The sequence below is a fragment of the Podarcis filfolensis genome, assembly GCF_964270895.1.
Source record: "Podarcis filfolensis genome assembly, chromosome: 4".
Classification (NCBI taxonomy): Eukaryota; Metazoa; Chordata; class Lepidosauria; order Squamata; family Lacertidae; genus Podarcis; species Podarcis filfolensis.
In genome coordinates this window covers 80914704-80938642 of record NC_139607.1, presented here as the reverse complement: position 1 = coordinate 80938642, position 23939 = coordinate 80914704, and the positions used below count along the sequence as shown (strand labels likewise).

Sequence of the window (23939 nt, the reverse complement as noted above, 5' to 3'; positions counted from 1 at the left end):
GTTGTCCAAAACAAGTAGCAAGGAACTGAAAGGGACTCAGAATCCTTTTATAAAAGGAGAAAACACCACATGACACAGGTTTATAGCACACATTTTCAGAAGTCACTTGCAAAGTGTATTTTCTTGCTTAACATTCTGATGTGCAAAATTATGTACTTCTTACCTCGTTTGACAGGGCGGCTGGCCACCGTGAACATTTTCAAGGCAATTGAAAAATCTTCTAGGCGGTTTGTAAACTGGCAGAAAGTCTTAAATTCCTCCAAACTGATACTCTGAAATACCAAATAGACCTACTTAATTTATTTTTAGGTGATTCAAAACTAAGCATTTTCTTAAGGCATTTAATTTTATTATAAAGTTGTGGTGTAATGGATAGAGTGCTGGACTAAGACTTGGGAGACCAGGGATCGAGGCTCTACATAGTCATGAAGCTCACTGGGCGACCTTGGGCCAGTCACTGTCTCTAAACCTAGCCTACATACATCCCAGGGTTTTTGCGAGGATAAAATGGGGAGACTGAGAAGCATTGACATCATTGAACTCCTTGGAGGAAAGGTAACCTATAAATGTAATAAAAATTACGAAGTAAAGATGGTAAAGATTGGAACAACAAAACAAGTAAAAATGAATGCCTTTGCTATACTTTAGATTTAGGAAGAATGTTATTCAATTACACCAGAAAAAAGCCATTGGGTTTAGATACTCCATACGCACCTCTCCTGCTTGGATTCTTTCCTTCACATTTTGCCAGTAAATTTCATTGTTCTCTTGCTCAGTAAAATACAGCAACCACTCTACAAAATCCTCTTTTCTCATGAAGGCTAGACCTTTGGAAAATTGGATGAATTCCATCTCTTGCACCTCTGTTTGTAAATCCTGCATAAATCTAACAAACAATAGTTGCAACTTAATTCCTTTCATAAGCAGAGAATACGAACCATTTCTTATAGTAAAGATAATGCTTTCACGTTTATAAGGAACTCAAACACTACACATAAGCAAGATCGCCTTGAGGTTCACTGTTTTCTCTCACAGCTATTATGCAGTGAAAATGTCTCACCTTAATTTTCCAAAAACTAATCAGGTAGAAAACACAACACACAAATTGTTGGCTTCGAGGTCTCAATAGCAGGAACTTCCATAACTCAGTAAGCGGAGATGATTTAAGTTGCTCATTGTGAGATAAATATATACTTTCAGTACATAATGTAGTTTTAACCTTTCCAATTTTGTAATGTTGTCTTTTAGCAGTTCTACCAGTAGGGAGCACTCTGAATCTATGTACGTTTATGAATGTTGTAGCAGCAAGCTGTGTGCTGCAAAAAAATTGCTGCTACACATATGCATAACTGTTACCTGAGTGGGAAAGGATATTTAAACATGCAAGTGGCATAAAACTTGTATCAGCAGCCAACTAGACAGAAAATGGAACAACAAAAAAGACTCACATAGCTTTAAAATTGAGAGGATTTGAGGAAAGCTGTAAACAAACAGAATAGGGGAACGAAAGGTGCTCCAACAGTCTTAAAAAGGAATAATGATTGATTAGGCACAAATAGCAGTAACAATTATTGCCCAAGTGCTCTGCCTCAAAAATCCTTTACTTTGATATAAAGTAGTCCACAAGTATTTGAGAACGTTACAAAAAAAATTTATGTAACAGCAATTATTACTATTATTATTAATAATAATAATAATAATAATTTACATCCTGCCCATCTGGCTGGGTTTTCCCCGCCACTCTGGGCAGCTCCCAACAGAATTAATGATAATAATAATAATAATAATAATAATAATAATAATAATAAAGCAATAAAACACCAGACATTAAAAACTTTTCTAAACAGTGCTGCCTTCAGATGTCTTCTAAAAGTCAGATAGTTGTTTTTTCCCTTGACAACTGATGGGATCCAAATATTCATTGGGTGGGGGAAATCTTATTTATTTCTCTATGTTACTAAGGCGGGACAAGGGGAAGAAGAGATGGAAGACCTTATCTGTAGGAAAACTGATCAAAACCTTTGCCTTTCCTCATCCCGATAAATAAAGAGAACATAAGAATAATGGTGACTGGCAGTTACAGTGACTTCTTTGGGGTTTCAGTCACTTGATGTCACAATGACATCAGGTGATTGACAGGTGGGTGGTCCCACCCACTGGTTAAAGTTGGCCTGCATGGGGTGATGGAGATTAGGGTCTGGTCTGCCTGAAGATGCAACCGCCCATAGTCTAGAAGGATAAGGGTAGGAGATGACTTTTGCCGAAATCCCCTTCCCTCTGTACACCCTTGAAAATATTGCTCTGGCGTGTGGGAGAGACAATTTGGAGTACCATATGAGCAGAGGAGAGGGTTTGGGAGATCAGCCAAAAATGTTGTGTCATCCCCGAGATCCTCTGTTCAACCCCGGTAGCCTTTGAGAAAAGAAGGAGCCAACCCATTTGGAGAGGATTAGTCAGGATACAAACCAATGATTTCAATGGGGTCAAAGTTCAAATAACTGAGCCTGGATCCGATCTAGTGCTTCTAACTCCACTTCCAAAGAGAGTCACACCTGAAAACTTCACCCCACCCCAAAAGACTCACATTGTTAAAAGCCAAAGTTTACAAAAGCTTGGGACAATTTTTTAAAATAAAAAAATGCACATTTTAAATCACCAAGACAATTATCAGCTACAGAATATGGTTTGCTTGGCAGTATCCGAAGCCTTTCAAGTGGGTGTGTTGATTCTTCCACCAGGAATTTGGAACCAACTTAATTTAATTCCTACTTAAAGCAACAATAAGGGAGATATTTATTGGGTGAGCTGAGGGAAGGAAAGGAAAACGTAAACCTGGAAAGAATCCCCTGGGGACAATAATATACAAACAGACCCTAACTAAGAGACTATGAAAAGATAAATTAGAGCTGGATTTTCACTAAATCATCATTTTAATAAAGTTAGCACAGACAGTGGGAACAGGTATATTGAATACAATGCCTTCCCTCATATGAACACTGTGGTACGTAACATTTTTAGGTGGCCCAAAGCCTTCCTTTGGGGGATTTGTACCAATTGGGAGCAAGGCCTTTTTGGTCATGGCACCTTGTCTATGGAATACTATCTCCCATGAAGCCCATAAGGCCAGCTTTCGGCTAATGGCCTTCAGCTGGGTTTGGGGTGGTGATGATTTCTTTTGTTTTTCCATGCTATCTTCTCTGTTAATATAATAAATTACATTCTACTTTATTTGCTTTTTTGATGGTTTAGAAGTCTGGATTTAATCAGTCCACTGTTGTAAGCTGCCTGGCAGGCCTATGAAATGGAAAGACGTGTTCTAAAAAAATATTTTAAAGCCCCAGCTACTTTTCTGGCACGCCTCTGCTGCAGCTGTTGCGGAAGTGCAGAAACCAGCTAATTCACAAAGAAAGTTTTCGAATCCTTTTGTACTGTTTGAATAATACTAACAAGGAGGAAGCCAAAATCTGCACAGAAGTGCAGTATTTAAAAATAAGTATTCAGAGACTTCAGAGGAGAATGTCGGTTGCGCTAGTTAATTCTGACCAAAAGCTGGAACAATAACTCTAGAAGGTTCAAACAGTATCAATAATCTCTTATCAATTCCCTGCCAGCTAGGCCTGGCCCTGAACTCAGCAAGCAAATGGACTAAGGTCCCACTATGAAGGCTCAAAGCTAGTTAGAACTTGAAGCTAGTTTGACAGATAGTATACTGTATACCACTGGTGTGCAGATGTTAAGCATGCAGATCAAGCAATTTGCTACTGTAAATGGTTAAAAAGGAAAACAGGAACGGTATGGAGAGTGAGGGAGGGGGAACCACACTCAATACACAGAAGCAACTTGCCATGTGGCTTAGTTTAAAAAGTGGATTCTGCAAGGCAGGAAATAAAGCACAGCAGCCTTGAGCTAAGTGTTGCAAAGCAACAACCAATCACTCTGGGAAGTGAGAGAATAAATAATAAAAGTTTTGTTCCTGCTTTTTTCTTTGGGGGGGGGGGATAACTCACCTACTAATCACAGGTAAACACCATTAAGCTTTATGAATGAACCCCCGCCCCAATTTTAAGGAACGTAAATTACACAGGTAACTATATCTGAAGCAGCCTAATCAAATGTAATCACTCCTGCTTTCTCTAGCTACTCCGCTGATCAATGGAAAGCCTTTCTAACAAGAACTTGGAAAATGATAAAAGCATTTACCATCATTTCCCCCCTGCCTTTGACAATGATCTATGTCTGTACAGCTCATCAGTCATCTCTTGTAAAAACATCATGGCACTTTGATCAGAAAGCCAACAATGGCTTCCCATGTGAGGTAGAAATGTTGTGAAAAGCCATCAGATAGAAATCACATTTTCCCCGAACAATAGAAACACAGAAATGATGTGCTTGAGTTACTTGCAAATAAAATAATGTGAAAAGTGATATCTCCACTGCGCTTTTTTTTTTTTTTTTTAAAGACGCTGATCCTTTCATTCACCTTCCTATGCATTAAAACAAACTTTACTGTCAGGTCACAATGCAGATGGAGTGGGCCTATACGGATAGTGATAAGGAGACGCATTCCAAGTGCATGAAAAATAAATGCCATTGTTGAAAAATTACCTGTATTAAACCCGACACTTACCCAACAGCTTTAAGAGCAAGATGTGGGAGTCCAATTTTGATTATTCTATCTGTGTGGTAGGCAAAGGTCTTAAACCTACATTTGCTGAATGTAGTAGGTACACAGTATTATCAGTGTTATGCCTCATTGGGTCAATGCAGGATTTTATCTAATTACCTGAGACATTCCAGTTCGCACTATAAATGCAAACAAGCTTTTACGGGTGCACTCTGGCCTTTGCTTTGTTAACAACCCCTACTGTAGAGAAAAGGGAGCAGAGGGAGTGCTAACTCAACAGAATTCTCAATATGTTTAAGAACTTCAAAGGCTTGTTTATTTGAAGGTTGGTGTGCACCTGAAATCAGTGGGAGGAAACGTTTTGCACAGCATTTGAAACACCTCTCCATTCTTGGCTTGGCTGAGAGGAGACAAATTGCAGAAAACCATGCTGGTCTGTTGGGGAGGGGGGCGGAAACCGAACGTTAGCTGGAGGGTAATACAGTGGTACCTCGGGTTACATATGCTTCAGGTTACATACGCTTCAGGTTACAGACTCCACTAACCCAGAAATAGTACCTTGGGTTAAGAACTTTGCTTCAGGATGAGAACAGAAATCACGCAGCAGCGGCGCGGCAGCAGTGGGAGGCTCCATTAGCTAAAGTGGTGCTTCAGGTTAAGAACAGTTTCAGGTTAAGAATGGACCTCCAGAACAAATTAAGTTCGGAACCAGAGGTACCACTGTAATCGTTTTCTATATGACTTTATCAGTCTCTCACATCCTTGTGGAGGAATTGCGGCCCACTCTTCTTTATGATGTTGCTTCAGTTCACTGTGTGTGTATTCACAATTTTTAGTTGAACTCCTGAGCCAATATAGGTAGAAATACCTCCCAAGCTGTGTTTTCCAGGAGAGCAGTGATTTATAGAAGAACTCCTATGAATGACAACTAATATGTGAAGTGGCCTTGAGGGAGTTTCTTAAATAGAGTTAAAGTAGACAGACTTGATTTGCAGATGATTCTGCAAATAAAAGGACTGAGTTGAGTTAGCATACAAGTTTAAGTAACTAGGATATTTTTACTTAAACATCAGCCTAGACTTTCAATGGATGCAAAGTTTTAATGTGCTTTTAAACATCGCTTTAAAAGGCTTTCCAATATTAGTAATGCCAGTGGTAGCTATGGGTTGATTAAGATTGGATTTCATGCAGTCAAGGTTTCATATTTAGTTGGCTTTCCATATTTCCAAAACCTATCACATTTCAGTACTGGCTTTCTACACAAAGAATACACCAAGCAGTGTGCAACACAAAATACAAGTATTGGAAGCAGTTTGTAACACGGTGACATTCTGCATAAAAGACTAACAAGAATAAAAGGAGTCAAAGACTTCATCAATAGCTAAACATCAATGGTCTCACTAAACATTTAGGGCGATATCCAATGATGGTGTCTTACTTGCTCAAGCAATTTCTGATTACACAAATATTTCCCCTTCCTCCCCCATGTGCACTTCCAAGATCTGCTATGAAAGACTGCAGAGTAGATGTGGGAGGAGCATGCAGAGCTCTGGGAACAAAGTAAAATCCTGTCACATGTGATGGTGATGTTGACTCTCACCCTCAGCAACAAGATTAGGCCAAGCAGGCTGCTGTGGGAAGAGCAACCCAAGCTTTTATAGCCACAGAGTAAATCTCACAAAAGGTAGGTTTCTCACCTGAGGTGCCTCTGTTGCAAAAAAAACAACCCAAACACTTTATAGAGGGTAATGAAACTCATTATGCATTAGTCTACAATTACTCATTTCTGAACGCTTAACTGTAGAACAAAAAATATGGTTTGCCCAGTTTTTCTATCCTAACAATGGAGAGATTGGGTAAACTGCAGTTTTTTGTTCTACAATACATTTAGGTGTCATCAACCTTTACAAAGTGATTTAATATTTTTTTTGCAGTAGAGATAAGCAGTATGCAGTCTGTCAAGTGATATTGTGACCTCAGCATGAGCCACACAAAACTGCAGCGCACATGGTAATAATCCCCATGGAATCCTGGGGACTGTGGTTGGTTGAGGGTTTCCTCCATGGTGTCACAGCTAGAAGTGTGATCATAACCTCCTGGCAAATGTGGGTGAAGGCATATACATGTTGTTGTTGTTGTTTTCAATGTATACCCTGTCCTTCCTCCCAAAGGAGTCCAGAGACTCGATGGGATGTGGACAAGATGGCTGATGCAATTCCCATGGTGTGCTACTAAATATGAAAAGTTATTTGGGATCTCTTTGAGTTAAAATACTAAGACAAGCCAAAATAGTGAATTGTAGTATCTGATAGACAGATTGATCTGAAAAACTCACAACACAGAGCAAACCAAGATGACAACCGAAGCGTTAATTACTATCTTTTTTTGATGCTACCTGTGAAATTCACAGTAATGAAGCTTCTTTTTTCCTCCTCTTCCAAAGAAGTGGACCAGTAACATGGTATTAATATCAGGGTCTTCTGATTCTGGCTCCTGAAAAAATGCACATCAGTACTTTGTCAGAATACCTCTTGTGTTAAAGCTCTGCATAGGCTCAAGATCTACATTTCCCATTAATGATTAAATAATTCTACAAATGCTGTATATTTGAATTTTTCCTTATGGAAAAAAGGCCTGTAGAAAACAAATAATGTATTTCACATAGCTCAGCTATTCCATCCCTTTGAAAGGCTAAAGCCACAGACACAAAATACAATATTTTTAGATTATGTGTTTCTTTCACCACTTAGCCTAAGTCTCATTTCTTTGAACACAACAACACACTAAGCAATGTGGAGTCTATGGGGATTTCAATGTAATGTTCTTGTGACATCTAAATAGCCAGTGTGTATTTTACTCTGCTGAAGAGGCAAGATGAAAGACAGCCATCTATTCATAAGATTAAATACTAATGGTTATTTAGCTTTCAGTATAATCAACTAGTTGCATTAGTTCAGTGTATTTCATGCTTGCTGCACACATGACAACACATTTTATAGTTCAGGTAGCACTCTTCATTTGTTCCATGACACTTTTCACTAAATGAAGTAACATGAGCCATCTCTAAGCCACCCAAAAATTTTTCAGTATGTGTGCTGTATTTTACAGTATTTTTAAAAATAAAAACTAAATAGAAATACTGCACATTTTAAAATACCAACAAAAACTTACATACTTATGCAAACCTAACAATAATGTAACTTCATAAATCGCTAATTATAGAATACTGCCACTATGTTTTTTATGTTAACACAGTACTTGAGAGAAAAAAAGATACACAACAAGATAATCCAAACTAGAAAGAAAACAAGATTTTGCAGGGGATATAGGAAAATAAACTTCCTAAGATTAAAAAACAATATTTTCCTGCACTCATATAATGAGATAAATAATTATTATGGCATAATTTTATGGGGTCTATGGGGTGTTCTGAGAGGGGCAGTATCTCTGGTGGGGGACATATTATGCTCCTAGAAGGTGTTAGCATGAAGACCAGCCACACCCCGGGAATGGCTTCAATTGACCGACAAAAAAAGTGAGGGTGATGGTTCTCAAACCGTTGTTGAGTTGTTATATCATTTATTTTATGAAACCTTAAAGCTGTAATATACCAGTTTGTGACCATTTTAAAGAAATTCTCCCAAATATCAGTATTTGAGGAAAACTGAATGCTTAATTATCATATTTTATAACTGATATTTCAATAGTAGGTCCGATGGCTGACTTCTAAAGTTGCGTAAGTGCCAGTTGAGCAATGGTCCTTCCTTCCTTCCTCCCCACCCCCACCGCATGCTCCTCAAATCTGCTCCAGTGTCCCCCAACCCCCCAGAGCAGGGGTGCCAATCTGAATATAATATGGGGAGGGGCAGGTAAGCCCCACTCCATGTCATCAATCACAAGTTGTGGTGCACGCACACCATTTGAATGCCAATGTTCATCAAGTTTGGGGAGTTCCTGGCCCCCTCAAATATATTGGGGGTGCTGAAGAGACCTTGGCCCCTAGGATTTGGCTCCTATGCCCTGCAGCAGTTTTTGTGGGCACATGGGGGGGCAGCAAGGAGAGGAGGGAAAGGTCCCATTGCATGAGCAGATGTTCATTCCGCTCATTGAACAGACAGCACTGGATACAAACCATTGCCTCAAGCCAAATGAATCAAATTCTTTTACCTGTTCCACTTCTCATTTGTATTGTAAAAGAAGTGTGGACAATAAATGATTGTTATTCATTGTTATTTCAAATTCCATTGCTTTCTTTCACTCAGGTTATTTATGCATAAGAAAAATATGACTTGAAAGTCTTCTAGCCATCAAACATTAGCCCCATTCCATTTATCTTTTAATTTTATTTCTTTTAGACCAGACTTTGTTATGTAGTATTCTTAGGATAGCTTCCAACATGACATATAAAACAGCATATTATACAGAGTAAAATAACAACAGTTAAGACCATTTATTTTTAAAATTTAATACTAGATGTTTCTATCAATAGGTCTTGCATTTCTTCCATAAATCAAATTGTCCTAAGCTATGAGTAAAGCTTAGATCATGATGTCCAAGACTATTAATGATTAAAAAAAAACAAATATTTCCTTTGGAATTTACTTTAAATTCTCAAAAAATAGTCAATTAAACTGAGCTTCTCCTCTATAGTCTTAAGATTTTTATTTGTCCATATAAGGCCAAGCAAAGTATTTATTTGTATTCTGATTTTGAAATATATGGCAGAGATGGTCTTGGATGTGGGGTTGAAGAGTAGAATAAGCTTTTTGACTCTAGTTAGTATTTTAATGTTTAGTACTTTATTGGCAGGGTCTGAAAGATTAATTTTAACTTGAGAAGTAGGGGTCCCAAACTGACCTGAAAGTGCATTTATTGTTCTTTGATCAAGTCAGCTAAGTATAATACTAAAAGTCTCCCTTTATTATGAATTCAAAAATGACGTGACTACATATTAAATAAATGAATTCTTTTTCAATTTTTCAATTGGAATTATTTTAGTAAAGAACACACAAAAAGCAAGGTCAACTGATCAGATACCTTCATTTAATGAAGCATCAGAGCTGACATGGATGCAATCAGCTACAAGCTGTGAAAGGAATAATGTTTAAAAGATAACAGTGCATTAGTGCCAGAACAACCTGCTAGAAAGAAAATCACACTCTCTGAAGACCTACCTGAGATAGTGTTTCATCTCCTAAAGCTGTTTTAAGCTCATCTTGCGTCCCAATTATTTTCTGCAGCTAAAACAAAAGTGATATATATTTCCATTTACTATCTTGTTTTTCATACCAAGGCACTTTTAACAGATAGCTTCTTTCTCAGTACTATTTACCATACACAAACGGAAAAATTCTCTGCACAGGTACCTTGAATGCAAAGCCTTTATACACATTCATCACATGTGATGGAACTTTCACATTTATCCAGTGCCTTTCATTGAGGAATCTGGTAACATGTGAAATGAATGGTCGACACACAATTTTCAAGCATTAAAGATCACACTCATCATTTCTTTTTCTTTTTCTTTTAGATTTTCTTGGTTTACAAACGTACATGCCTTGTCTCTTTTTTTAGGTTGTACAGTTTTTCTTACAAATCAGTTACATTTGTTGTGAGACATTAGTGCTGAGTAAAGTACAGTGGTATCTCTGGTTGCAGACGGGATCCGTTCCGAAGGTCCGGCCAGATCCAAAGGTTTTCGCAACCAGAGGACCGTTTCTGCACATGTGCACATGGCAAAACCCAGTCAAATACTTCCAGGTTAGCCACTTTCGCATTCCGAAGTTTACGTAATCAGAGGGTTACATAAATGGAGGTACTACTGTATACGGTTGAGGAAGAAGAGGAGAGAGGGAGGAGGGGAGGGTGGGGTAGTGAGACATATTCTTTTATATAGTGTACATGTGGGGTTTTGTGTCAGCATCAACTGGGTAGGTTCTCTTTCTATTCATTTATTACATTTCCTTGGTAGTGAGAGGTATTGGGGGCAAGGTGTGGTTGGTTTTCTATGGTTGTCTGCAGTGGGGTTTGTTTGCATTTGGGGGAGGTGCTTGTTGGGTCAGGTAAGCAAGATTTATTCATATGCTGTCGGTGGACTCTTGTCATTGTCTTGTCGGGCTGTGTATGTGATAAAGGGGATCCATACTGGGGTAAAGGCATCCTCTTCTATTTGTCCCCATGTCAGTTTCGGTTTATTGGTTAGCTTTTCTAGTAAGGCCATTTCCCATACAATTTGATACCACTGGTCCATGTTTACTACTGACAGGTCTCTCCATCGTCTGGCTATGAGGCTTCTGGCCGCTGAGAGTAGATGGGTTATAAGCTCTGTATGATGTGAGTGGTCATAACGATCTTGAAAGATGCTCAGTAGGACCAGTTCTGGGGTGAGTTCTAATACCTGTTTAATTATTTTGCATATCTCTTGTAGGACTGGTGTCCAGAAGGGTTGGATTTTAGGGCATTCCTCCTACATGTGGAGGTATGTGCCTGTGGAAGTGCAGCCTCTCCAACATCTTAGTGAGGTTCCTGGGTGTATCAGCACCAGTTTCCATGGCGTTAAGTACCACCTGTAGGTGAGTTTCAGAGTAAGTTCCTTTCTTTTTGGCTGATATGGACTTAAAGGGAGGTTTAGACCACATTCTAATCCATTGGGTAGGGTTAATTTCATAGCCTATGTTGGGCTCCCATTGTTCTTTAATTGCGTCAAGGGGGGTTGTGGGATTTTGGAGCAGTATTTTGTATATTGTGGATACCATCCCTTTGCCATGTCCCTCTGCTGTCAGAAGGTTTTTGAAGGTGGTCAAGGGCCTAGTGGCTGCTGATTTTACTGCTGGATTGTTTAAGAAGGCATGTAGTTAATGGTGCGTTAGCCAAGGTATTTGGGTGTCCCATAGTTTGTCTTGTATTTCTTGTATTGGTAAGGGTTTGTTGTTTTTGTAGAAGTCTTTTAGACAGTGTAGGCCTTTGGCTTGCCAGGTTTTTATCTGGCGGTTTTGTGCTGCGTGTTGAAATAGTGGGTGATAGGCCAGGAGAGTTAGTGGGGATGGGGATAGTTTGCCTACTTTTCCCCAACCTGTTCAGTGTTGTGGGCATTTTCTTTAGTTTTTTTTTTGGAGAAATGGGTATGCCGTAGTGGGGATAAACACACTCATCATTTCTGGTACAAGCTTTCTGGCTGAATAACCACGAGCAGGTTGCATGAATGGAATTCTCTGCTGCAACCAATCTTTCTCCTCCCTTCTCTCCAATTTTGGGTATTTCATATGTCCTACTCATATTTCAAATGCCAACAGAACTGGCCATGCTGTTCAGGAGGGCCTCCAACTCTCGGGGAAACGCTTTTCAAGGGAAATGCAGGAAGAGGTTGGGAGGGGAAGGACTGACTTCTGACTGCTAAGTTTTCAGAAATCATGAAATATGAACAGAAATACATAAAAATGGGACCAAAGCAGAGTAAGAACACGTAAGCCTTTGGAGGCCATTTTAAAGAAGTAATTCCTTCTAACACGGAAGTCAAGTTTTTAAATGGGCATAATACTTGGGCTATTAGTCTCTGGTCCAAACCTTGCTTCAGCCATGAGTTTGCGAAGCTTTGTTCTCTCCATCTCACCTTTCGCACTTGAAAGGTGCTATAATAATACTGACATGATCTACAAGGCTCAATGGCAGCTCATATGCTTTGCTCATGCAGAATGTCCCAAGTCTAGAAGAAGAAGAGTTTGGATTTGATATCCCGCTTTATCACTACCCGAAGGAATCTCAAAGCGGCTCACATTCTCCTTTCCCTTCCTCCCCCACAACAAACACTCTGTGAGGTGAGTGGGGCTGAGAGACTTCAAAGAAGTGTGACTAGCCCAAGGTCACCCAGCAGCTGCATGTGGAGGAGCAGAGACGCGAACCCAGTTCCCCAGATTACGAGTCTACCGCTCTTAACCACTACACCACACTGGCACTCCTAGCTAAGGGGTCTCAGGCGGTAAAGCAGGGAAGGGCCTGGAGACCTTTGACTGCAGCTGCCATTCGGAGTAAGAACTGTGCTAGGCGAACCAATTGTTAGACTCCATATAAGACAGTTTCATAAGGTGCATTAAGACTGCATGTGAAATACTTACATGCTCACAAAGCACTAGTTTTGTTTTGCTTATGCATTTTTTTAATGATCCAAGTATGACCTGACAATTTCGTGTCATACCATTCTTTAACAAGTTCAGATCCAAAAATAAGGTCTCCAGCAAATAAAGAAATCCATTTGCAGCTTACTATAAATCTCTAGCAAGTCATTCAGCAGACTCCTGGCAGCAACCTCTCTTTGGGAAACATTTGTAATTACATGTACTCACAAATCTCTTCAGAGGCTGGGTTTCTAGCAAGAGATTTAGCACAGCACACTGCAAAGCTCACCTACCTTCCAGAGATGTTAGCACCAGTCCTCAAATGGACAGCAAAAATAAAAAAACAAGGGACTTATTATTTACGGTTACAGCACGGATAGAGATAGAAAGCAGAGGATTTAGAGTTGCTTAGGAGAGGTGCTTTTAAAAGTATGTTTATCACTGGGAGACAAGCAGCGCATAACTTTCCCTTCGAATAATGTGATGCTCCCAAAGCCTGCTGCTTTATCATCCTTAGCCCTCATCTCCGATTCCTCATGCCAACACCAGGTGATCGTTTTGGCAGGTTAGGATTGAAATGGCACTATTTCCCCTAAATAGTTTGCACCTGGCCCTGTCCAGTCATTAGTTGATGCGCACTGAAACCCAACACTGAACACAGCGACCCTTTTCCTAGCAGTGCATGCAGCAAGACCACCCATCTGTGGTCTGTTTGTTCAGGCAAGGCAAGCTGGGGGGGGGGGGGATAGGGCATTAGTTCCTCTATTTATCCCAACCTTTAATACTGTTGAAAGATGACGAAACAAGGGAATGGGGGACATGTGACAGAAATGTGCCAACGCACTAGCAGCTGCCATTTACAGCTATGGCAAAAGCGCTAGTAAGGTGAGGCAAGGAGTCATGGCTATACAAGGATTTTCCTTCCAAGTCATCCATAATCTGCCCTACCTTCATTTGAACCTGGGAGGGAGAGAGGGCACCATTTTCTTCTGCTGCCAGGAAGCCTGTTAGGTCCCCTAAGGGTTAATTCCAGCACAGTGGCTGCATTTCTTTTTGGCACTGAAACTGAAGTAGCTCCATCCCCTCTCCAGATGGTCTCAACAGCAAAACACATTATCTTCTATTCAAATTAAAAAGGCTTGCACATTTGACTTTGACCTCAAGTGTGCATTTCATAGTATTCATAATAAAAAGGCTAAATATACCTTCTCTTTCCATTTCTACAATGGAAGCCTCTCTCTAGTGATGGATTTTCTGCAGTTTTGCTTGTATGGGTAGATATAGATCCGTCTATTCCACATATATAAATAATCGTAATTTTAAAATTAAATAAACTCTTAACCCTAGCTTTTGACACCAAAGCACTGTTCTTGATCAACCATGTTAGTTAAGGAACAGCAGGTTCGCTATACATTCATTGCCACCTGTATCCAAATGTAAAAATAGGAAATCTGATTTTAAAAAAATGTTCTCGATTTAACTCAGAACTTCAATGAAAAAGGGTTGCAAAAGGTTTTAATTTCCTCAGTTGTTCAAGTGAAGACATGATCTCTTGTGTAAAAAGCAGATGAGGAAGGAACAGTCTTGATCAACTGCACTTTTCATTTTTAAATTATATGGTAATTCCATAAATTAAAAAGGGGGGGTTGAAAATACTGTCATCCATACCTTAAAAAATTCCTTTTTCTCTAAATGTTCGTTCCCGTCTGCATCCAGCATTTTAAAAGCAATATGAAATCCAGTCTGTGGTTCTGCAATGAATCATAGCATACAGATTTATTCAGAAATATTTTACATGTAAGATAATGCTTCCCTGCTACTCCAGTTCCTCATAAATGGGCAGATGCTTCCAGTTTCATATGAAGGCAGAGGATCCATAGTTAACTATATAAGCATGTGCGAAGGTGTTGTGAAGCTAGTGGAGCGGCACTGTGTACTTAAAAAGGAAAAGTTGACCAATTCAATCTCTGCTATTGTGGAAGTGCATTGATTCATTGGTTGGTTGGTTTTACTTATATGCTGCTTTTCCACAATGAGCTGTGCCCAAAGCGGCTCACAACAAACATTCAAAGCATCAAAACAGAGAACACTGGAAATACAAATATAAAGAATACAGAGCATGTCAGAGTATTTAATACAGAGTATTTTAAAAAACCAACAATTTAGGCTGAAGTACATAAATACTAAAACTAAAGTTAACCGGTAGAGTTTCTGGTAGTGGTTTTGTTGCACTCCAAGAAGTCTAGCTTAAAAACAGTTTATAGGGGAGGTGCATGGTGGGTGATGTCCTAATTAGGCAAACCAGCATGTTGCTAATTAAAAAGTGGATCTTCAAACCATGGTTTGAAAAATCAGAAATGGGATTTCTAAACTGAGCCAATGTCAAAGCAGCAACAACTAGAGAAACAAGATTTGGAAAGATCTAAAAGGATCTATATTGGCTCTCAGTACGTTTCCGAGCTCAATTCAAAGTGTTTGGCTGACCTTGAAAGCCCTAAAAAACCACAGCCCTGTATACCTAAATTGATCCTAAATAGTTGCTATAGCTTTCTTGCATACTATTCAAGTGCCTGATAAAGTGTTTGGAATGCTTGTGAGGGATCCTGTCTCTTTTAAGAAGTTTGATTAGATGACTTTCAAATCCCCAGAATTTTGAGCAGGTAACTATCGTTCATGAATGATCAATATATATTTCAAACAGCACTGTCACAGTGTGCTAACCTTGAAGGAGGAATCCATTTGAGAGACAGTTGATTTCTTCCTAGTGGAATGCTTCGTTCTAAACATTTTACTAAGTATTCTTTGAGTCAGTAATAATGTGAATGTAGCCTATAATGTCACTGGAGAATAAAAGCAGAATGATTTATTCCAAAGTGATGCATACCATCTGTTGCAACAGGCTGATAAGAAGGTAGCCCTGCGTAATACATAGGAGCTAAAGCTGCTCATACGGCTCATAAGATGACACTCTTATCTGATATGATGCAACCCCAATGGTATGTATTTATAAAATAACTGAGGTTCAAAGAAAAGCTCAATGCACTTGCTTTTAATTACACAGACAATAACTCTAACATGTGAGTTTCAGACACTCACAATGACTATTGGTGGAAGTTACCTTTGGATGCTATCTACGGAAAATACCTCCGGCTTCCTCAAAATACTAAAACGGGTCTTTTTGCAATATACAGTAGATTAAGGTTACCAGACGTCCCCGTTCCTGGGGACAGTCCCCGGATTTACAAATCAGTCCCCATACAAAATCCACTGAAGTTGAAAAGTGTCCCCGGATTCAGTGAAAAAAATCTGGTAACCTTACAGTAGATGTAAATGCAGGGCCAGACTAACCTTTCCACAAAATTATTCAGCTATGAGGTCCAGTGGCTAAGCATTTCCTTCAGAGTAGGGAACGTGTTAATCCCCCTCTACTGGGAAATGAAGCAGGGCCTCAAATTTTGCCCTTCCTAGTAAATTCTTGCTTGTTCTAGTGGATGTAGGGCAGTCTGCCTTTTGGGGATACACCTCTTCCTGAGAGCAGACAGGGTCCTCATACTAATGGAATCCAACCACAACAAGGACCTACTACAGTGCAGGAACCTTTCCATTTCCCAATGACTGCAAAAAATATAAAAAAGAAAAGCTAGCTATTGACTGGAACAGCTTACTTAACTCCGAAAAGGAAAGGAATAGTATCAACTGGGTGGTGCTGGGGAGAGTCCAAAGCAGTCTTCCCAAAATCCTGTTCACTGTAACTGTGTTGGGCATGCAAGATTGCCTTTTAACCACTATGAAAACAGAAACAGCAAGTTCAAAAGTGAGGCCCAAAGCCTCACGTAATTCTGAGGTGATTCTGTGGGATGTGGATATAAAAAGCAGAGCACGGCAGCTGCTTTGAATAATCTAGTAGCTTCTAATAAACTAAGGTTTCATAAATATACTTGAGAGCTACGAAGCACCAAGAACGAATTGAAATGGGAAACCTGTTAGATGAAGATGGAGATACTAGCACCTGCTGACATTTTCTTTCAAAATGATGGATATGATAACTTAACACAATAGGAGCAATGGATTTTCCACCACAGACAGAGGCTCCTTTGTGTTTGACATTCAATCAATTTGAAATACCAAGGAAATAATATCATTCAGTCCTTTGAAAAAGGGTGGGAAAGAGTTTGCTTTGATGCCCCTTGGTTTCCACTTCTTCAACGCAGCAACGTTTGAGACCTCATAGCACAAGTTCCAACAGCACTCAATACACGTTGGTGCTAAATGGCAAATGATGGCTGCTTTATTCCTAAATCGCTGCATGAGAAAACTGGTGCTGCAACCGGAGTGTTTCTATCTGGCAAATATAAATGCACATTAAGAAGGTGCAGCTTTTGTGGACTTCCTTGGTCCATGATGTCCATGCAAAACACCCCATACAAAAGTCAAAATGAAAAGAAATAAAGATGTTAATGGACTAAGTAAATTTTATGTGAAATCAGTTTTGGAAAACTGCTACAATGATTTATATGGAAACTCAGCCAGGGGGATTCGAGGAAGTTACCTAACAATGATAACAAAAGTGGTATTTCTACAGTCAGGATATATGTTTGTTGGTTTGTTTATGTTTTCTTTTTATGTTTGTGGATATGTTTGTTATAAATTTGGAAAACTAATACAAAAAATTGGGGGAAAAACAAAAACACCCCACACAATTAAATTTGCCTTAAGTAAGAATTTCTGTCCAGCAGATTACTATTCTTTTTTTGAAATATTCTATCTTCACTGATGCACCTCTTTACCCCGTCTCTTGACACCTGGGATAAATATTTTCAGAACTCACCCAGTTTTTTGTGATTGTGTTTTTTTTGTAATTGCAAGTTTTAAAAACTATTTTTAACATAATATTTTAAATTAATGTAACCCAGGGTCTTCCTAGCCTTGAAAGAGATGGAAAGAATGCACACGGCCTCTCACAAGGTCAGGGAGTTCTTCTTAAGGGAGTGGGAAAGAGGCAGAGAGGTACCATGCAAGTCAAAGAACTGCTACCGGTTTCAACCCTGGAAAAATCACAAGAGCGAACGTGACGACACCGAACCTCGTGTTCTTTGTTTGAAGAATCTGTACCCTGCTCATCAGCCAAGAATGCTCCCAAACCAGTTTATGTATGATCAATAAAAGCAAGTCAGTTCCTGCTCAGAGAAATACAATCCACATGACAAAAAAGGGGGGAAAGAGAGAGAAGGAGAAGGAAGATAATCGGAGACCAGCTCTGAAAGTTAAACAGTAGTTCTTATAATGACCAGCAGGAATGGAAACAGTTCAGGGAGAGAAAGAACCAGATTGGGACTGCCCTTTCAGCAGAGTCAACGGACTGGCCCTGCTCTCCCTCTGCTGCAGCCTGATTATTCAGCTGCATAAGTAACCTGTGAAAACTGGCATCATTTTCAAAGCTGTTTTAAACTACCCATTGTCTATTTAGTCATAACCATTTCCATAACCGCTCATTTTGAAACAAGCGATGTTTATTCACAAAAATATTACTCAAAATCTATCAGGAAAAGGCACTTTACTGGAAAAAGCAAGACATTCTTTTTTAGATGGTAGAAAACTAAGTTTGCAAGGAACCATCCCTGCCTTCTTTGAGACGTCTTCTGAAAACTGTATTGTTTAGATAGTCCTCTGCAATATGAGTTTCTCTTGTTAACCAACCAGCATTTATTGATGCGTTAAATGTTATTTTTATAGATGCTTTCTCTGATCGTATTACAACTTTGTATGTCGTATACCGCTTCAATATACTTTTATGAAAATCTGGATTACAAATACTTTAATAAATACATAAATAAACAAATAACTGCAGTTTTTGGGAAAAGAGGTTTATAAAGGCTTAGTATGATATGACAGGAGGCAGATTTGCACTCCTTTCTTAATACAAGATATAGAAGGTCAGTACTATTAAGGAAAAAGGGAATATATTTCATATATGTATCGGCTTTATAGTGACACTTTACAAAGACCCTTGTAAAACATGTTTATGTGGTTGCATAATTCTCCCTCATTTTGATTTGGCCACTTAGTGATTCTCCAGAATCTCAGCTTTCATTTTACAAAAGCCAACAAAAACAAAATCCTTAGATTTTATAGCTGTTCAGTAACCTTCAAAACATGACTCAAGAGTAATTAAAACTGCAAACTTGGAGTCTCAGCCAACCTAAAAATAATAGCCCTAAGGAGCGTCTACCTACCAATATTTCATGTCAGAAGAGCTTTAGACAGCCCTTCTGTTTCATAGTCCAAATTATCTGACTAACGGCCACACATTCACAAACAGGACTGGATATGCTGCAGAACCATGGAGACTGGTGTGCAACTATCTCCATGGTTCTTCCCAGTAATGTGTAACACTTCCACTCATGTGGTTATACAAGATGGGGTTCGTCAACCTGGAAAGCCCATCTAGGAGAAGATAAACTCTGATCCTAAACCTCCCCTGCCTTGTGGGCCTTCCAGCAACTCCCGCAGCCAGGCTGGTGCCAAATGTATTGCTCTGCTTTCCAGTGAGGCAGGGGGAGGGCTTCTCATCTGGGCAGCGCAGGACCTCCATACACACTGCCCACGGTTGCACCCTGGTGTTGCTAACGCAGCAATTTGACTTTACCCCCGAAGGTGCACTCCATTGTCCTGAGACAGACAGATGCCTACAACAATAGTTCCTACTCAATATCCTTCAATTGCTGTATTTCATTTTGTAATACAAGGCTAGGTAGTAAAGTGATATGGGTGAATATCAAAATCAGTAAGCGCACAGACTGTTCTGGAATTCATCTGTTTACCTTACCTGAATGAATAGTGAGCAAAATGGGTAAGACAAATAGTATTAGTTAACATTAAAGGTGAAACAAAAAATTAAAGCAGGAAGGAGGACACGTTGTCATTAAAAATGAGATACCTGCTCTAGAGATCCTAGAACATTTGTGATACAATTCCAGTGGTCCTCGGGTATGCATTATATGATACATATATTCCTTCGAATAGCAAACTTTGGTGGCTGCCCGCGTTTGAATTTGGAAATGAAACACAGCCAGCCAAATATAAGGTAGACAGCGATTCCTGCATACCTTTATGTCATGGGAACTCCTTGGGTGCACAGAAGTTTGCGAATTAAAAGAAAAAGCATGACAGTACAACTCAAAAAAAGCTCCTGAGACCTAGGGATTGACGGGGGCACAGAAATGAGAAAATTCAGTCCAACTCATCTCATGGTTTGGAAACTCAACTTTTGAGTTCATGCCAAAGACAGGAACTTCTGTCTTTGCACCTACCTAACAGAACACCGTTTTCTGTGGCAGATCATGGAGGTTCTGCATAGACATGGGACTTTAGTTTGCACAACTTGCGTGGATTGTGTTAAAAAAACCTGTTCAGTTTGGACATACCCACCCAATTCCCAAACGCTCTCTCAACCAGTATCATCTCCAAACAGGCAAAACAATCAAATAAAAAAGCAGGCAAAACACCCTTACCCCAAACAAACAGGTGCAAAACCCAAGCAAAATGTGCACCCTAAAAAAATTGCAGGAAAATAGACACACATGCCCCGTTGTTGCCCAAGTTCCAAGTTTACCAGGCAGCAACACAGTCCCTTTTCCTTTCCTTTGGAGTTCCAGGGGATGGCCGGAAGCCAAGGCACAGGTGTCCAGTTGCCCCACTCTCCTCCTTTCCTCTAGGCCCATGTGAGCCTAGAGGCATTCTGGGGAAAGGGAGAGAAGAGGGTGGGGTGGCTGGATGCTGGTGCAGCTCAAAATGCAGGCCTGATGTACGAAGTGAGCACTATGGTTCCCAAGCTCTTTCTACCTTGCCACTCCCATTGACCTGTGAGCTTCAAACCCTTTCATTTCCCCTTACCGTTTCCTAGAGTTTCAACCTCGGTGCTGTTTGTATCTCAGTGCCAGGCACGTGGGGTGAGGGTGGGGGAGGATCTCCCCCTCTTTCTCCCCTCCTGCTGCCACCTCCAGAGCTATAGCAGCTGCAAGATAAGCAGGTGAGTGGAGGAAGGAGCTTGGGAGAACGGTAGGTGAATGGGTGCTTAACAGAAGTACACAGCCCTGTCATATTTCTAGAGTTAAATCAGGTCCTGTTGAAACACCCACCCTGCCCCACATTTCCCTGGAATAAGGCAAGCCATTTCCCAGTATGCGTGGAAATTGTTTAGTCTGTTCCAAGCTGTTCCAATTTCAGAAGAATGGAGGGGAAGGTTGTTTCACTCATCGCTACTCTTGCAAGTAATTTATTGACTGAACTTTGAAGTTGGATTTTTATGTTATAAGAAAATTCACTAGTGACATGGAAGCTAGTAATAGTGATTTTTTCATACTACAATATACAGCTAACTAGCAAACTACTTACTTGTGAGTATTGTCAGCAAAAAGAGGTACTCTGTGTAGGAGATCAATCCTGAAACAAAATAGTAAAATGTGAAAATTACAGAATTCAGAATCAGGATACTAATGTGGCTTGCATAATCAACCACTTTTGTAAAGATTATTCCATTTAACTCTGCGTAACAAATAAAGGAGGTAGTCGCTATTATTTATCAGTCAAGTCAGATGTTTCTGTTCCCCATTCTAGTGCTCTGGCAGTGAACTTCTTATTCTACAATCCCCCGTCATGTTGATGTCTCATTAAGAGACTTGGGTTTATTTTGCATTAATAAAAGGTCTGCACTAAATCTTTGGATTTTCGCAGAAAATATTCCGTGTTTATACGAAGGATGAATAAATTAAGTGTGCTTTGTCATATTTAGTACCTGGGAGGAGAGCTACTCTAACGTTACTCTGAAGGATCAAAGTATTTCATCCCTTGGCAGTCTTAGAAAAGCGAAGACCAGATTTTCTCTAAGTCTCAAGGGGAATATGGCAACACAAAGCTGCCAAGCTGCTAGATTGCACTGATAGGGCTGCTGGGCCCAGAGCCAAGAAGAGGCTTCACTTAAAAAAAAGAAAAGAAAAAAGGTCTGAACACGTCCTTTCTGCAAGGTGAAAGTGTTTCCCCCCTTCCTTTTTTAAAGGAAAATTCCACCACCTCCCTTTGAAAGGCCGACTTAAACGAACAGCCTGAACAAACACAAAGATGCGACAGTGTCAAAATAGCAACATGCCAGCTAAAGATAGAGATGTATATAAAGAAGTATGGTTTCAACAAAAGAATCTGAAGCATCCCTCCTGTCCTGTAAGAGCACTTTGAGGATTTTTGATTTTTTTTAGAGTGGCCTCATATAAGTAACTTAAAAAAAATAATCAGGCTACTTTTAACATGCAAGCCAAATACCATCCTGCATAATGGAAGAACCTGTTAAAAGCAGATGTTTTAACTCCACTATCTACAGGGAAGCAATTTCTCTAATTTACATTTAGCAAATTGATAGGCAAACAGCCTTCCTTATGACTCGCAAAAAATATTCCTGCTTACTGCACTCTGCCAGCAATAATTCGTAAATGAATTTAGATAGGTAGCATTCTAAGAACTTGCAGTGCGCTGTGTCTGTCTTAGCGCCAGCACTGTCCAGAAGCAGGAGGAATCAAAGTGGCTACTCATCTATGTCAGATTACGGGGAATATTAAAATGTTATGTCTGCATGGTGGAAACAACTTTTCTCTGTGTTGCTCCAACGATAACCATGTAGTGTTTCCAGATCCACCACTTCAAAAGCAGGGCTGATAGCTAGGGTCTTTCTTCAGCACTCTGGGGAACCTGGCTCATAGTTGTTGGTCTCTCAACATTACACAAGTGCTGTGGGATGAACTCAAGGAAGAGGGCCTCTCATGGTGGTCCTGCAATGTTCAAAGCACATCTCTTACTCTGTTGCTTTTAATCTGAGTTTCCTGACTTTTCCTTACAACTTTGTCATAGCTGGGCGAGGCAACTGAATACAGTCAGTTCCATTTCACAGGATTGGAATGGAAGCAAAAGGCAATAGGAATTTTGGCCGTTAACCTGTGCCTCAATTGAAATATAGCACTCCTCAGGACCATGTTGTGGTTAGATTCTGCCTGTATCTGTATTGGATCTGAAATGGTTTTATATAGGCAGTTGTTTTGATTGTTTCATATATGTTTTAATTGTTGCTGTTTTTATTGTTAAATCGCTTCAATATGTTTCAGAGGAAGAGGTTCAGAAATGGAAATAATAAACAAATAAGCCCCAGAGTAACCACTTGTAAAACCTGGGTTTAAATGCTCCAGCGAGTGGTTAAAGACAACTACCTCCCCCACATGGAGCAGGTGCTATGTTGTAAGCTTATACCGTTTCCACATGGCTCCCAACCTTTTGAATTCATTTCCTTTAAATGAAATAAATACTGTTTTACACTTCAAAGTGTGGGTTCTCTTGCTATTTACAGTTTGAAAGTACAACACTGCAATAGGCTATTTTCAGAAAAGTTGTGCAAATAATTCTTTTACTAAACCTACTTAAGGATTTGTTTGGGTTTTTTTGAAAGTCACAAGATATTTTACATTTTTTCTGCCCGTGGTTGATCCTATTATTGTCAACATACATCTGGCTGACTCGAAGCACATTTTTACTGTGGACTCAATTTCATAATAGTTCATCACAGTTTTTACTTAGCTGTTCCATAGACCTGCCAGAGAATTCTATCCAATGTTAAACGGAATTCCTTTCTGGAATGTGCTTTATTTCAAAACAGCAAACATAATTTATTTTGTTCAAAGATTACAAAGGTGCAATCATAGAAAAGAAAAGAATCATGTATCCATGTGATCAGAATTAAAAATTACAGAACTTTAACACAGTGAGATGGTGATGATGCAGCACACATGAACCAAACCTTTTAATCTGAGTGTAATTATTTTCTAACTTCTAACAAAGAGGGCTAAAAATTGTGACGTTTATACTTGCAATTATCAAAAATTTTAGATACACACAAAACACAAAATTAACAATAAATGATAAAATGGGGAGTTACAGACATTCCACTAGGAGGCATAATTGTCTTCAACTAAAATCCAATGAGTGTTCATGCTCTTGATAAGGTATTGGTATGGGGTAAACTGTGGATTCCCAGCTTCTTCTAGATGCTTAGAAATAAAGATTCCCCACTTTGAAAAATCCATAATGTTTTAAGAGTGAAGCCTCAGAATTAGAGAACAGTGAAGTGGCTTAGTGAGGAGGTGGGAGGGGGAGCCCAAATCCATTCA

At 39.6% G+C, this 23939-nt stretch overlaps 1 protein-coding gene across 1 annotated transcript in view; it reads right to left on the bottom strand.

The window, feature by feature from the left end:
* MICU2 (mitochondrial calcium uptake 2) overlaps positions 1–23939 on the bottom strand; it is a 64469-nt gene that overhangs the window by 3755 nt on the left and 36775 nt on the right. Inside the window, exons 5-10 of the mRNA XM_083609216.1 lie at positions 21130–21177; positions 14404–14486; positions 9799–9864; positions 7020–7117; positions 715–886; positions 164–272 (exon numbers count right to left, since the gene is read on the bottom strand). Of these exons, the coding sequence (XP_083465342.1) occupies positions 164–272; positions 715–886; positions 7020–7117; positions 9799–9864; positions 14404–14486; positions 21130–21177 (576 nt within the window). The remainder of the gene's footprint in view (positions 1–163; positions 273–714; positions 887–7019; positions 7118–9798; positions 9865–14403; positions 14487–21129; positions 21178–23939) is intronic.